Source organism: Corythoichthys intestinalis, chromosome 9, assembly GCF_030265065.1.
Source record: "Corythoichthys intestinalis isolate RoL2023-P3 chromosome 9, ASM3026506v1, whole genome shotgun sequence".
NCBI classification, from domain to species: Eukaryota; Metazoa; Chordata; class Actinopteri; order Syngnathiformes; family Syngnathidae; genus Corythoichthys; species Corythoichthys intestinalis.
In genome coordinates, this window is record NC_080403.1 from 5,353,497 (window position 1) to 5,369,241 (window position 15,745).

The following is a 15,745-nucleotide window of genomic DNA, read 5'->3' on the forward strand; positions in this document are numbered from 1 at the left end:
GAGTTCAAATGGATTGGACGTTTACTAGTGATAAACTCATTCCAATTCACAACAGAAGCTTGTTTTTCTGTTTATTAGTTCTTTGTAGAATATCCTAGAATGAGTTCCTGACCAATGTATCGATAATCGTTGTTTCACCATATCGTCAGATCATCATTATCGTGAGCTTTGTATCGCAAATCGTAACGTATCGTGAGGTACCAAGAAGTTCCCTCTCCTACTTAGAAGCACAAACTTTAGACAAAATAACTGCGAACAACCGCTTCCGGTATCCATCAATGTGTTTCTTACAATGCTCTGCTGGAATTTTAGACCATTCCTCTTTGGCCAAGTGCTCCAGGTCTCTGAGGTTTCAAGGGTGCCGTCTCCAGTGCTTTCCCTCAAACCATTTTCTAGTGCTTTTTGAAGTGTGTTTTGGGTCATTGTCCTGCTGGAAGACCCATGACCTCTGAGGAAGACCCAGCTTTGTCACACTGGGCCCTACATTTTGCTGCAAAATTTGTTGGTAGTGTTCAGACTTCATAATGCCATGCACGCGGTCATGCAGTTCAGTGCCAGAGGCAGCAAAGCAACCCCAAAACATCAGGGAACCTCTGCCATGTTTGACTGTGGGGACCGTGTTCTTTTCTTTAAAGGCCTCGTTTTTTTCCTTGTAAACTATGTTCATGCCTTTTCCCCAAAAAGCTCTACTTTTGTCTCATCTGACCAGGGAACATTCTTCCAAAACATTTAGCCTATGGCTTTTTTCAGGTAAGTTTTGGCAAACTCCAGTCTGGCTTTTTCATGTCTCTGAGTCAGAAGTGGGATCTTCCGGGGTATCCTACCATAGAGTACCTTTTCATTCAGACGCTGACAGATAGTACGGGTTGACACTGTTGTACCCTCGGACTGCAGAACAGCTTGAACTTGTTTGGATGTTAGTCGAGGTTCTTTATCCACCATCCGCACAATCTTTCGTTGAAATCTCTCGTCAATTTTTCTTTTCCGTCTACATCTAGGGAGGTTAGCCACAGTGCCATGGGCTTTACACTTTCAGGTCTTTGGAGATGGACTTTTAGCCTTGAGATTTCCCATTTTTCCTCACAATTTTGCTTCTCAAGTCCTCAGACAGTTCTTTGGTCTTCTTTCTTTTCTCCATGCTCAATGTGGTACACACAAGGACACACACAGGTTGAGCCAACTTTAATCCATTTTAACTGGCTACATGTATGATTTTGTTATTGCCACCACCTGTTATGTGCCACAGGTAAGTACCAGGTGCTGTTAATTACACAAATTAGAGGATTATCACATGATTTTTCAAAGGATGCCAATACTTTTGTCTGGGCCATTTTTGGAGTTTTGTGTAACATGGGAATGACCCCCCCAATTCTCTTTTGTGTTTTTCATTGCAAGCAAAATAAATGTAGATATTACTACCAAAGCATTTGTAATTGCAATCAAAACATGTAACATATAAATTTTACAATTAGATAATTGCACAATAAACATAAAATCAGAGTTGTGCATAATGTAAAAAAACAGGAATAAAGGTTAAAACTTCATTCACTCACGTAAAGCTGTCGGCGCATGAGGGGTGAATGAAGGGAATGATGGGATACACACATACAGTAGCGGTCCCTCTAAGCCAATTGGATGCTAGGAATGTTAGGCAATAGCCAATGGCAGAGCAGCTTTAAGTATGTTACATTCAGTAAGTAGAGCTACCACAGCACAGTATTTCAGAAATTTGCTGTTGTCGAATTTACCTTTGCTTTGAGAGATGTAAAGAATTCACAAAACATATACTTTTCAACTCCTTTATTTTTAAGAGCATATATTTGACCATATAGAGTATTTTAAATAAAGTGTTTAAGAGAACATATCAAAGATAATTATACGACAGAGAAAAGGGGGTTGAAGTAAGAGTCATCTGTGCCATCTTTGGGGGTGATTGGTTATGCGCAGGCTGAGATTGGGTGGCTGAGGCCGTTAAAGTAAGACTTCTCTCTCTCGCTCATCAGCTCAAAGTGCAGAGGCTGCTGACAGAAGGTGCACTCGACTGACGAGTGGGGTTTCAGCTCCAGACCGACCTCCTTCCATGTTTGCACCAGCCTCTCTGTGTAGAGAATAAAAACGGAGATAGGAGGTTACAAAAATGTTTCAACACACATGCGCGAAAATTACACCAGGACTATAGCTTACCAACAAAGTATTTCATCATCTCAGGGGTGTGGTGAGGTGTTGGAGCAATACGCAGAAGCTCATCCCCTTTGGCCACAGTGGGATAATTGATGGCCTGTACGTAGATATTGTGGCGACTCATCATGAGGTCACACACCTCTGTGTTTTTCTCGGCGTCAGACACCTATGAAATGGGACAAAGGACTTAAGTAGCAGTTTAAATTTAAAATTTTGCAATTAAGCCAATATAAGGTATATCCCATGGATTTACCCGTATTGGGATGATGTGGCTGGGGCAGTGCACCACAGGCAGCCCGGCGTCCATCAGCATTTGTCGGAGCAACTTGACGTTGCGCTGGTGTTTACGTCTCAGCGCACGACCCTCTTCTCCTTTAAGCACCTGAATAGACTGCCGGGCGCCGGAGAGCAGCATCGGTGGCAGCGAGGTAGTAAAGATGAAGCCGGCAGCGTACGAGCGCACAGTGTCCACCAGGGCAGCGGTGCTGGCGATGTAGCCACCAACGCAGCCGAAAGCTTTACCTAAAAGATGAGTAATAGTGATTATGAAACGTTCCAGACTCGCCAGAAATAGGCAAAAATGAACAACTATAGACCATATTTACCGTGGTATCAAAAAGTATCTGAACCTTTTGGAATTTCTCACATTTCTGCATAAAATCACCATCAAATGTGATCTGATCTTTGATCTCAGAGAAGTTGTCTACAAATGGAGAGTTTGGCACTGTTGCTTCTCTCCCAAGGAGTGGCTGTCCACCAAAGATCAAACCAAGAGATCAGTGCAGAATACTCAGAGAGGTAAAAAAGAACCCTAGCGTGTCTGCTAAAGACTTACAGAAATCACTGGCACAGTCAAACATCTGTGCACACATCAACTATATGTAAAACTGTAAAAAAAAAAAAAAAAAAAAAAAACATTGTTGCTCCTTTAATGTTCGCAAAAAGACACTTGGACAGACATTTTGGCAAAAATATTTTGTGGACTGATGACACCAAAGTTGAATTGTTTGGGAGTAACACACAACGTTATGTGTGGAGGAAAAATGGAACAGCTCACCAAAATCAACACCTCATCCTCACCGTGACGCATAATGGAGGAAACATCATAATTTGGGGCTGTTTTGCTTCCTCGGGGCCTGGACAACTTGCAATCATTAATGGAAGATCGAATTCAAAAGTTTATCAAGATGTTTTGCAGGGAAACCTGAGGCCGTCTGTCAGACAGTTGTGAAGCTAAAAAGAGGATGGAAACAAGGAACAAAATAAACCTTCTGGAGTGGCCAAATCAAAGTCCAGACTTGAACCCCATTGAGATGCTGTGGCATGTCCTAAAGACAGTGATTCATGCCAGACATCCCAGGAATCAGACTGAACTACAGCAGTTTTTTGGAGAAGAATGGGCCAAGATTAGTCCTGATCGATATGCCAGACTGATCAGCAGCTACAGGAAGCGTTTGGTTGAAGTTATTGCTCCCAAGGGGGGGCACAAAATATTAAATGTGATAGTTCACTAATTTATCTTCCCCAATTCTGTCATTCTTTGCTTACTATCCTCATTAAAATGTGAAAACCTATGAATGTTTGGGTGATTGTATTTGCTCTATTCACAAGCACAAAGACTAAAAAACACCAAATGGTTCAAGGAGGCTAAAATCTTTTGTTATGTCAAATATGCACCACAAAATATATACAGTGATCCCTCGCTACTTCACGCTTCAAACTTCGCACCCTCAGTACATTGCTGATTTCTTTTCAATTAAAAAGAAAAAAATACAAATGAGCTGTCCTGAGCCGATCGCGCAGTCTCCCTCTCGCCCCTTCCCTCTCCGTGCTCTATTTTTTTGTCAGGCAGGCAGTGCACATGCACTGGAGTTGTTCATTAAAGTTATTGATTAACAGATGAATGTGTTTGCTCTTGCCAGAGTCACAAACTTCTGAAGCGCCGCATGCGTCAATCATCGTTTAACTTGTTAAACAGTTGTTGTGGCAACTCATTGTGTGTAAGTGAGCAACTCCTAGCGGATTTGAGAAGGATCACTCAGTGAAGCATTTAATAAAGCCAAGCATTTTTCAACTACTACTTTATACTTGTTTAAAAAGAATTTGGTGGGACAGTAACATGTTTAAAACTTATCCTAATTATTACATTTGAAGTGCTTAAAAAAATATTAATACATATATATATATTTAATTATACTTTGGAGGGAAAAAAAGGGAAAAAACATGAACACACACACATTTTGTTGTTGTTGTCCTTTTGGCACTCTTTTGTGGTTATCCCACTTATCGTGGCAGGTTCTGATCCCCATTAACCGCAAGAAACGAAGTATCACTGTAAATGTATGTATACACGTACACATACACAGTCAACCTGACGCAATCAGTTCTAAACTCCGTATGTGCATGCGGCTTCCAGTGACAATTTTGCCTAAACTGGGTCTCTGACCTGAACTGGCTCTTTGAGTGTTAAAGGTTACCGACCCCTGGCCTAAAACATCAAGTACCCTGAAAAAAAATATTTTGTATTAAGAGCGTGTACTTAAATGTTTATCGAGTCCTCAATTTTTAACAGATTTTCAAATGGGTTGCTTTTTCCATAAACCTCAGTAATTTTTCCTACATATTTAAATATATATATATATATATATATATTTTTTTTTTAATAATAATCATAATTACCATAATAATCAGAATCATAGCCACATTTTTATAAGCAAAACTGTTTGGAAATCTGTGAATTAAGAGAGTTAAGAGTATTTTAGTGGAATAAATCATTCAATTTACGTCCACTACAATCGAGCACGTCGGAAAAATCTGTCGCAAGATGGCAGTTGACTCTCTAGCCTTGTATATAATATCTATGAGCTCTGACGTCTTCTGGACTTGCTGCGACATGCTTTGTATTCACATGGTAGTGGAAAGTTTGAGTGCTTCAGTGGTATGTAAACAGTTTGCAAAATACCACGCATCTATTAACTTTTCCATTAGGTTGTTTTTGGAGGGCGGGGAAAAAACTATATCCGCCAGCATAACCGGTGTAGCATGAAGGGTGCAAACAATGACAAAGGTTCCGGGTTTCATGGAACACAAACTTAAAATGTATATTTTTTTTCACGCGTTTTTATTTTAGTATCTAATTATAATTAAGGCGTTAAAGTCTTGCCCTCAATTAAAACACTAGTTTGTCAGTGCAATGTTCCAAGTCAGCCAACAGCTGATTTAACGAATGATGAGGGAAAAAAATACAAGAAACGACTGTGTTAAATAACTCCACGTATCCAAGTACTTTTTGTTAAACTCTGTAGTAATCAGTATTTATAATTATTGCTAGTTTTATTTGGCCAATTTTCTACTGTTTTTGTTATCAGTCCCTGAATAGGACTCTGAAGAAGAAAATGAGGTTGTCAGTAAGAGCTCACAGATGGAAATGACAATGACAAGTGAGCAATTCAAGCCAACCGTCTCCTAGCAACAGCAGGGCATCGAGAAGCTCCTTTAAGCCCTCCAGTATATTGAATGACACAGCCAAAGACTGCTCTCAAGTAAATCAACAGCAAAATACTTGAACCCTTTTTTGATTTTTGTTCCGTCTTGCATTAAAAAAGAAAGTTATTGGCGTAAGAAATGTCATGCTGACCTAGTGTCCCAGAGATGATATCCATCTTGTGCATGACGCCATCACGGTCTCCTATACCGCCTCCCCTGGCGCCGTACAGACCCACGGCGTGAACCTCGTCGATGAATGTGATGGCGCCAAATTCGTGGGCGAGATCACACATCTCCTCCAGGGGACAAACGGCACCTGCCAGGAATAGAGGAGCCAAGCGTTACACTTGATTTATTTATTTTAAATCAGTAAAACAAGAGATAATCCACAACTCACCATCCATGGAATGGACAGTCTCAAAGGCAACAATCTTGGGCTTGGTGGGATCTCCTTTCAGCAACATCTCTCGGAGGTGAGCGACATCGTTATGTCGGAAAATGAACTTCTTAGCGCCACTGTTCCGGATCCCTTGAATCATTGATGCGTGGTTTCCCGCGTCAGAATAGATCTCGCAACCTAAAATAATCCAGGGTATTGAGACAAAGTCAATACAAATTACAAGCTTTTCATAGTATCAAATAACTGATTAAAATTACCTGGCAGCATTTTGGCCAGGGAAAATAGTGTTGAGTCATTGGCCACAAAGCAGGAAGTGAAGAGCAGTGCCGCATCCTTTTTGTGGAGGTCGGCCAGCTCCTGTTCTAGTTCCACATGGAACTTGCTGGTCCCAGAGATGTTCCGAGTGCCTCCCGCTCCTGAGCCATGCTTTCGCAGTGTTTCCCTGTAGACATGAATATATCAGTCGATAGGTACAAGTATTGAGTATGTTTTATGTAACTTTCATTTATAATTGGGATCTTTTGTTTAAAAGTATTGTGCTTCACAGTCAATCTAATTTTGCCATCTGACAAGAACTAAGGACATTGCCATGCCAGCCATGATGCTGTGGGAAATTTTCACTTAAATTTCTGAAAACTCTTATTTATGTTTGTAAACAGCAGAACAACTAAACCATCTTACATTAGATCAAAATGATTCAGTTAGAAACTAGAACTGTTTAGTCACTTGTTGCCATTCATAAAACAGAATAAGTCATCGCTTGATGTAAGTATGCAGTGCTACCTCTACTTACGAACGTCTCTACATATAAATTTTTCAGGTTAAGACACACCTCAACAGGAAAATAATGCCTCTTGGTACGAAATAAATTTCAGGATACGAAAGGCAAAAATACAGTATGGCTGGTACTCGCAGCTCCCAGAGTTTACTGAACTTAACATACTTATAGCTGCGCTGCCATTGGCTATTGCCTAGCATTGCTGGCATCCAATTGGATAAGAGGAAACTCTACTGTATGGGTATGTGTGTATCCAGGCATCTTTACAAGAGTCTATTAACTTTTATTCTTTACACTATTCTTGGTTTTTGACATTATGCACAACTCTTGATTTTAGGTTTATTGTACAACAATCTATTTGTAACATGTATTTGTCAAACGTTATGATGCATCTTTATGTTTTATAAAAGATTTATGTCTGAATTTTGGGGGGCTTGGAACAGATTAGGGCATTTACATGGAAAACGTGTCTCTACTTACAGAATTTTCAACATACACTTCATAATGTATTGATGGTTCAGATTGGTCATGCACTGCGCCTCGCATTAAAGTAGGGGGGGGCCGCCCACATCAAGAGGAGCTATTCACAAACACACGCACGCAGCAATACGCCAGATTTCTGATGAAAATGTACAAAAGCTGTACCGCATACAAATAGGAAGGTATGTCTCAACCGTGATTTGTTCAAGGATTCAAGGTAATTATTATATTTTTTGTACCATGCATGCATTTTGAAACGTGAAAAAAAAAATGATTGGAATTACTGCAGAATTACTACTGCATTGGCATCATAGTTCGCAAGATTTACGTAAAATAAATGCACGGTTATTTTGCTTTTAACCAAGAATCGAGACTGTTTTACATCCAAAGCTATAAAGAATTCAGGAATTTAGCATTTATTCACAAGAATTTTCACCGGAAAAGCTCTGATTACATCAAGCGGCTGCAAGAGACATTCACTAACAGACTAGCATTGTACTTCGACATATTTACGTAGAATAAATGCGAACTGCACGTTTTTTTTTTTTTGCTTCAACCAAGAATCGAGACTGTTTTACGTCCATATCTATAAATAATTCGGGGATTTTAGCATTTATTCACAAGAATTTTCACCGGAAAAGCTCTGTTTACATAAGGCGGCTGCTAGCTACATTTACTAACAGACTAGCATAGTACTTCGACATATTTACGTAAAATAAATGCCATCCGCACGTTTTTTTTTTTTTTTTTTTTTTTTGCTTTTAACCAAGAATGGAGACTGTTTTACGTCCATATTTATAAAGAATTCAGGGATTTAAGCATTCATTCACTAGACTTTTCAACGAAAAAAGCTCTTTGTCTGTGATTCCACTCGGTCAGCTTTGACGGCCTCGCCAACAATGCAGGCCCCTATTTATCGGACCCGCGCCCCATGTCCCGTCAATACATTATGAAATCTATGTTTTCAAGTTACGTAACTACTTCCAGAATTAAGTAATTTCATAAGAAGAGGTACCACTGTATTGGTGTTGTGTCATATTCAATGAGGCTCAGATGTCACACTGAATGAGTCCATTTGAATATAATTTTAAAAAGTTTTTTTTCTTTCTTGTTTGCATTTCTGTAGAGTCATATTTTCCTAGTGTAAAAGTGGTGCCTTGGCTCAATAAAAGCTTTTCCCAACATGTTATATGCTTCAACATATTCATTATATCAACCGCTGATTTTATTTTATAACTTAATAGTAGCAGTAAAAGTTGCCCTTTGAGTTTTTTTCCAAATAAGATGGATGGATAACATCGAATGCTTAACTTGTATTTTTACTTTGAAAATTACCTGTACGTTTAAATGTTTTTAAAAGGCAGAATTAGACCAACATCACAGAATTGATTGGTATGAACTTTCCTGTTTTAAACTAAAACCTGCTACCACTTTGACTAGACAAACAACAGACGGGTTGCCCTTAGTTGTTAAATAGATTTTTAAATTATACCCTCTTTCTTGACGATATCTTTACATTTACACAACCAAACTCACATGATTGACTGCACGACCCTAGGATGTCGACTCATGCCCAGGTAGTCATTGCTACACCACACCGACACCTCTCTCTTCTCTTCCAGAGAACCCGTGAAGTCGTCGGCCATGGGGAACTCATTAGCAAGACGGTTCACAGTCTTGAACACGCGGTATGTGTGGTCACTCTTTTTCTCTTCGATCTTCTTCTCGAAAAACTCATCGTAGTGAAAGCGAGACACTGTCGGGAAGAGGAAGACTTGAATGCAGCAATAGTCCCCGTGTGCTAATGTGTTATGATGAAAGCTGGGGTTGAATTTCCTAACATAACCGCTATGCACAAACTTACAGTTGCTTGGCAAGTTGTCCTGCAACAAGTGGGAAACCATCTTAGGGCGCTGTTTTAGGAGTGACTTCATAAGACTTTCGCTGCTGGACGGCTTCTTCAGCTGCTCAGGCGACACTTCTGGAAAAAGAGAAGGAGCAAATTGCAAGTAGATGATCATAGGCCTGTCGCGATAACAAATTTTAGTGTGCAATAATTTATCTAATAAATTATGATAAACCATTTTATTGCGCCCCCCCCATTTAAAAAAAAAAACAACAACAATTTACAATAACTGTGAGAATACAGTATAAAATAATAGATCAAGTACACCCATTTAAACGCGATATTTGCTTACTCTTAAATTAAAAAAAACAACACTTTTTAAGAAATCACAACTAAAAACAATAAACCATGCATCTTTTAAGTAAAAGACAACAATATTAATACCGCACAGAAACACAGAATAAATAAAATGTCGTTTTCCAAGAAAAAAATAAAATTGCACTTAATAACTTAAGGATTTAGGCAAATGAAAACTTTTCTCCTCATAGCTTCTGCTATGGCGTTCCATGTGTAATATTCTGATTGGGAGTAATATTCCGATTTGATGTTTTCCGAGGCACCCTGAAGCGCATGCAACGGTGATGCTGTTTTGTTCATGTGACGCGGCAGTGAGAGACATACAGCCTGCCGAGAGCCAGAGGTTGAGGAAGTGTTGTTAGCGCCGTGTTAATAAAAAACAAAGTTGTCAGCAGGTCGTGTGTTTGATCTCATTGCCAGAAAAAGACACAAAATAGGACACCATACAGCTTTCTTTTTAATGTTGTCCTTATAATGATGATCTGCTGCATCATAAATCACTTTGTGACTTTCCACCTCCGTGATGAGGTGTTCTTCATCCATGTTTGCTGGTTAAACAGTGAATAAACAACTGGGTGTTGGCTCCAGGCAGGGCTTTGCCCATTTTGATGGATGCATCTCCAGCAAAAATAGAAAATAGGCTAAACCATACGGCGGGTTCCAGCACGCCGGTGATTGCCCGCAGTCAATCCGGACCACTGACGCTGCCGGTATACGTTGAACAATAGGATATAATGAGAACGGATTGGCTCCGGCGCTATTTTTTGCCAGACCCAGATTGAACATGCATTTTGCATAGTTGGTAACAAGGAAGCCGAACTTTTAACAGCACGTGTGCCGTAAATCGCAGCGGGAAAATTACCTCCTTCATTTTTATTTACATTGCAACAGGCTTAAATGATCATCATGTTTCTCTCTTTTGAGGTATTTTCAGAAGTGACTCACCTTTCTGAACAGTGCGGACTTCCTGAACATCCTCTTGGAACTCCAGGCCCACCTGGCGAACAACACTGCTGTTCTTCTGGCTCATTTCCGCAGCCAGGAAGGGGCATTTGGAGGCCATAGCCTGACTAGAAGCCAGAACCTTTGAGTGGCCAGTAGGCATTTCCACCTCTGGTTTGGTGCCTAAAAGTTAAAGACATGCTGGATTTAATTATGGAATTGAACCCAAAAATAATCATGTAGCGAGTCTGATAATTAACATACTTTCAGTTGAATTGTTTTCAGTATTCTGGTGATGGGAGGAAGATGAGCAGAGCGCCCGCGCCAAAGACGGGGCCATTGGTTTGGAGGCCAGCTCCATCATAATAGGGCATCGCTGGGCATACATCACCAGCGAATTCCTGGGCTGCTGCATGAAAGCCTGGGGCACACGAGCCAGGAATGGACAGCGGCGGACTATAACATCCATGGTGATTCTGACGAGTTCTGAAGGCATAAATAAGGAAATATTTGAAATGGCTTTAATACAGTGGTTCTTAACCTGGGTTCGATCGAACCCCTGAGGTTCGGTGAGTAAAGTGTAAGGGGTTCAGTGGAGGTTAAGAATACACAGGACCCCATCTTCATACTCTGACTAAAGGCAAAGTGTCATTTTAGACTGGGTTTTGGAGTGGTTTGCACACAATTTACAGGCTTTATTCAATGTCTTTCAACTGCTAGCCCTCTAGCTAATAGCAAGAAAAACTGTTTTTCTCAGTGGAAGGTTAACACTTGGTATGGTACAAGTATAACAGGCCCATCGGCAGCGTACACTGCACAGATAATTAAAAAAAAAAAAAAATGCAACTCTTACACAATGAAAAATTGTATGTGTTGTAAAGATTCGGCAATAAAAAGAGAATGAATACATGAAAATAAAAAAAGGAATATGTGAAATGAACTGAAGTGTCAATTTCACTGTCCAACGTGAAAAATCGGCAGCAAAAGGCAAAAATATTTGAAAAATACTTGAACGGGAATTTAGTTAAATCGCTTGCTAGCTAAGCCATATCAGTTTTAAATGAGAAAACAAAACAAAACAAAAAAGCTTTATTATTAAATTCCGAAGGGTTCTGTGACTATACATGTGAAACTCGTGGGGTTCGATACTTTTAGCAAGGTTAAGAGCTACTGCTTTAATATCAAAATGGACTAACATGAATGACAAAACGTTACTTTCAAATAAATATCCAACATCGCTATAAAAAGAAAGATACAATGTCCTTACAACCCCTCGTCTTTATTCCTCGACAGGCAAGAGAAATGGATGAGCGGCAGTAAAACAGCGATAGAGCTTTCTGTCGTCTTCTCATACTTCCTGGCATTACGTAGTCATTACACAAGGAAACTTTCTTTTCCTTTTTTATACCCAGTTGACTGTTCAACACATCAACAAATACTGCTCATATTGACGGCATCTCGACTAAAAGACAATGGGCCAAAGAGCGCACTATGTCTTGTAGTTTTGACCTGACTTAATCTTAAGCAACCATTAGCCACGATGCTACAAGAGGCGGCTCAAAATGATGGCGGCGTTAAAGAGTAGAGGGGAGAAAAATAAAATTTGAAAAACCCACCGTTAAAAATCTGGCAGAAAAAAAATGACAGTCTTCGTGTCTTGGATCGATCGAAAGTAGTCAAGTTCTTGAAAGAGCCGAGAAGGTGACAGCTTCGTTATCCTACACTGAGGACGAACGAGAAGGACACGGATGTGCAGCTGCTTATAAGAGCGCAGCAAGACCAAGTGACGTCTCGCGAGATCTCGTCGTCTGAGTCATCTTCGCGAATTGTTTCCTTATTGCAAATATTTCCAGAAAGATAATTCCAAGAAAAGACTCGTGTTTCCTGCCAAGTCAGTAAATTCACGCTTGAATTTTAGATCTTAGGGGCATATAAGTCAGAAAAAAGGAGTTGTGAAATGTCAAATAACAGTCACATGCTCTACACTTCTAAAAAAACAATGATACAGTAGGATACTTCACTTATGAGCTTTCTGAAAAAATATTGAGATTTTTTTTTTTGAATGCACACAATATAGAAGTTTTTGCACAACTTGCTTTTTTCTTCGAAAAAGGAGTTGAAATGGCATTATTCGTAAACGTTAGTTGATTTGATTAACCTGTTCAAGCACGAATTAGGATTTTATTTTCCCCGTAAATGTTTTCATTACATTCATATATGACAGTGGTATCAAACGTGCAGCCCAGGGGCCAATAGCAGTCCGCAGGAAAATATTTTGCGGCCTTCATTGGAAATCCAATTGACAAGTTTCCTGAGCGAAATAAGGGCGGTGCCATCTTGGACAATGTCTGCCTCAAACTTCTGGTTTAGAAAAAAACTCATTAGTTGCGGTTGAAGTTAGCAGTGTGTTGATGACGTTAAAACTGTGAAATCAAGCCAGAGGAACCCACGGAATCTTCAAAAATGGATTCAGCACAACATAGATGAGACGTAGATAAGATTGGATGATTGCTCTTATCACTTTGTTGATCATTCGTGACAAAATTATAACAACCTGTCAGCCTGTGTTGACGTGATGTATAGATTGATATGCCGGCCACTTGAGTGACCAAAATGAGGTGAAATTACCAATTACCGTATTGGCCCGAATATAAGACGGTGTTTTTTGCATTGAAATAACACTGAAAAAGAGGGTGTCGTCTTATATTCGCTGTCTAGACATTATACCCATTCACGACGCTAGATTGCGCCAGATATCATTGAAGCGATGTTCTGTCATAACAGATCTCAACTACTCTCCCATTCACAACGCTAGATGGTGCCAGATAATCATTTAAGCAAGCGATGTTCTGTCATGACTGATCTCAGCTACTCTTTTTAGCTTAACCAGTTTGCATTATTTTATTGCAAATTTTTCTTATTCAGATTTGTTTCAAGACTACAGTTACAGTTAGACTTCAGTTTGATGGTTAATGCAGTTATTGCAATTTTGTTGTTTTATCACAATAGATTGGTTTATTTACATTTCAAAAAACCAGAAGCCATTCATTTACGAATGTGATTGCGTTTTAGTTTACATATTTAAATGTTCAGATATTAAAATTTGAATGTGGCCAAATAACATGCTTTCTCTCTCTAATATATTGTTATAATCATTTGTTTCAGATGTACTGTAATTATTTTCTGTATAAAAATTAATTTGGTGTTCAGAAAGTCTTTTTTCAAACTTGAGTCTTGAAAAAGAGGTCTTATAATCAGGGCTGTCTTATATTTGGGCCAATACGGTACATTACAAATTACATTTGCCGAATGCAGAAGGGCTGACACGGATTTTGTTGTTACAAGGAAATACTACAATGAATGTACATATCATATAAACAAAAATAGTATGTCATTCTTTTTTATTGCAGACATTGATCACAATAAAACACTTGGACAACATGATTCCATTTCTTGTTTTATTTAAAACAATCGGGCTATGTGCAAAACAGGTCAATAAATAACAATTGATAAAATTATTAGAAAAATATGAACGAAGTTTGAGCATACGAAGAATGTGTTATCAGACAGCAGAGCTTAAGGGAGCTTCAATAAACTCTCACCCGACATCACGGAGACCCTCGGCGACATCCACACGGGCTTTATCCCGCTGTCCTTGGTCATTCCAGCTCCAATAGCATATCTTAAAGTTGCTGCAGTTTAATATAGGTGGATCGCGGGATCGAGCTCTGACGATCCACTTCGAGGCGAGGCACCGCCTCCAGCCCCAGCGTCTCGTCGCCCCCAGCCCCGGTAGAACGACGTAGTCTCGATATATGTCCATCAACGTACAGTAAGTGTTTCTGTGAGGCACATCAACTTATATTCCCTTGCCTAATAGGGCTTTCCCTCTGTAAACAAACGAACAAAAAACTTAAAGAGTCAATAAAACACGATGCTTTTTTACTTGTGGTCACCCTCGGCCACTTCTTTATGTTGTCTTCCCATGTGGACATGGCAGAAGGATGCGGTATTTCCTAATTTTTTTCAGGTTTTTCAGGGATTTTAGTGAGTGATGCAACTCCAGCGCCATTGAAGTCAATGGTAAAAAAATTGGAAACAGAAGTGGTAGGCAGACATACGGAAGTAAAGCGGAAGTACCTCGGAAACTTGTCTATAGTGCCCGCATGTATTTTGCGATGAGAAATTAAAAAAACAAACAAACATATTAATAATTTAAAATCATGATAAATTTCATAATTCAAAATAAATAAATCCTGTGTGTGTGTGGGATGCAAGTGGACATTTTTTTGCGGACCCCTCCCTACAACTGGCCAAGCGGCTGGCAGAGATATTTTGGGGGGTTGGGGGGTGGGGCGGGTGGCTAGGCCCCCCCGATGGCCGAAAAGTGTCATTACATGACTTTCCTACACACACACACACACACACACACACACACACACACACACACACACACACACACATATATATATATATATATATATATATATATATATATATATATATATATATAAATGTTGTAAAGCAATAAAACTGCAACAAAAATGAATGAAATTAACAAAAAAATATTTATAAGAGGTCAAAATTATTTTTCAGACAGATCATGTGACTAGCACCTTCGACGGTCATTTGCTTTGCATATAGTTTAAAAAAATTAATAAATTAGGGGAGGGCAATTTTATTTTTCAATTTTTTTTTTTTTTATTGAAGCAACTTTTTTGGGATTGAATGATTGAGAAACAAATGTCCTACCAATAATATGGCCCATACACAAAAAGGATTGCTTCAGTCAAAGAAAGAAAAAAGAAAAAAAAAATTTTTTTCAATGAAAAATTAAGTGTTCAAATGCAAATTTTTCAATCTCAAATATTTTTTCGCACTCAAAAACGTTTTCTATGATTGAAATTTTTCTTTTTTTTGATTGAAATGATTTTTCTTTTTGAAAATACTTTTTTTGAAGCAACTTATGAAGCAAATCAATCAAAAAAAAAAAAAAACAAAACAAAAAAAAACACCTTCACTCCAATAAAAAAAAAATTCAAAGGAAAATAGCTTTCACATGCATTTTTTTGAGTTTCACATTTATTTTTGCTTTCAAACACTTTTTTTTAATTAGTGAAGCACTTTTTTTTATTGAAAATGATTGAAAATATATATTTTTATGTTTTCTTTTTTATTGAAGCAACTTTTGTTTTGATTGAATAACAAAGACACAAATCAACCTCCATATGGCTCCGCCCAGGAGATACAATTTTTGACTGGGGTAACTACATTG

The 15,745-nt window shown here is 38.9% G+C and overlaps 1 protein-coding gene across 1 annotated transcript; it reads right to left on the reverse strand.

Moving 5' to 3' along the window:
* Positions 1–1,789: 1,789 nt before the first annotated feature.
* alas1 (aminolevulinate, delta-, synthase 1) lies at positions 1,790–12,256 on the reverse strand. The gene is made up of 11 exons (XM_057845323.1): positions 12,087–12,256; positions 10,735–10,956; positions 10,474–10,653; positions 9,190–9,306; positions 8,862–9,081; positions 6,325–6,509; positions 6,065–6,244; positions 5,819–5,983; positions 2,435–2,703; positions 2,185–2,347; positions 1,790–2,098 (listed from the first exon to the last, which is right to left on the reverse strand). Exons 2-11 carry the CDS (start codon positions 10,937–10,939, stop codon positions 1,938–1,940), a joined length of 1,845 nt encoding a protein of 614 aa, XP_057701306.1. The 5' UTR covers positions 10,940–10,956; positions 12,087–12,256; the 3' UTR covers positions 1,790–1,937.
* Positions 12,257–15,745: the final 3,489 nt, after the last annotated feature.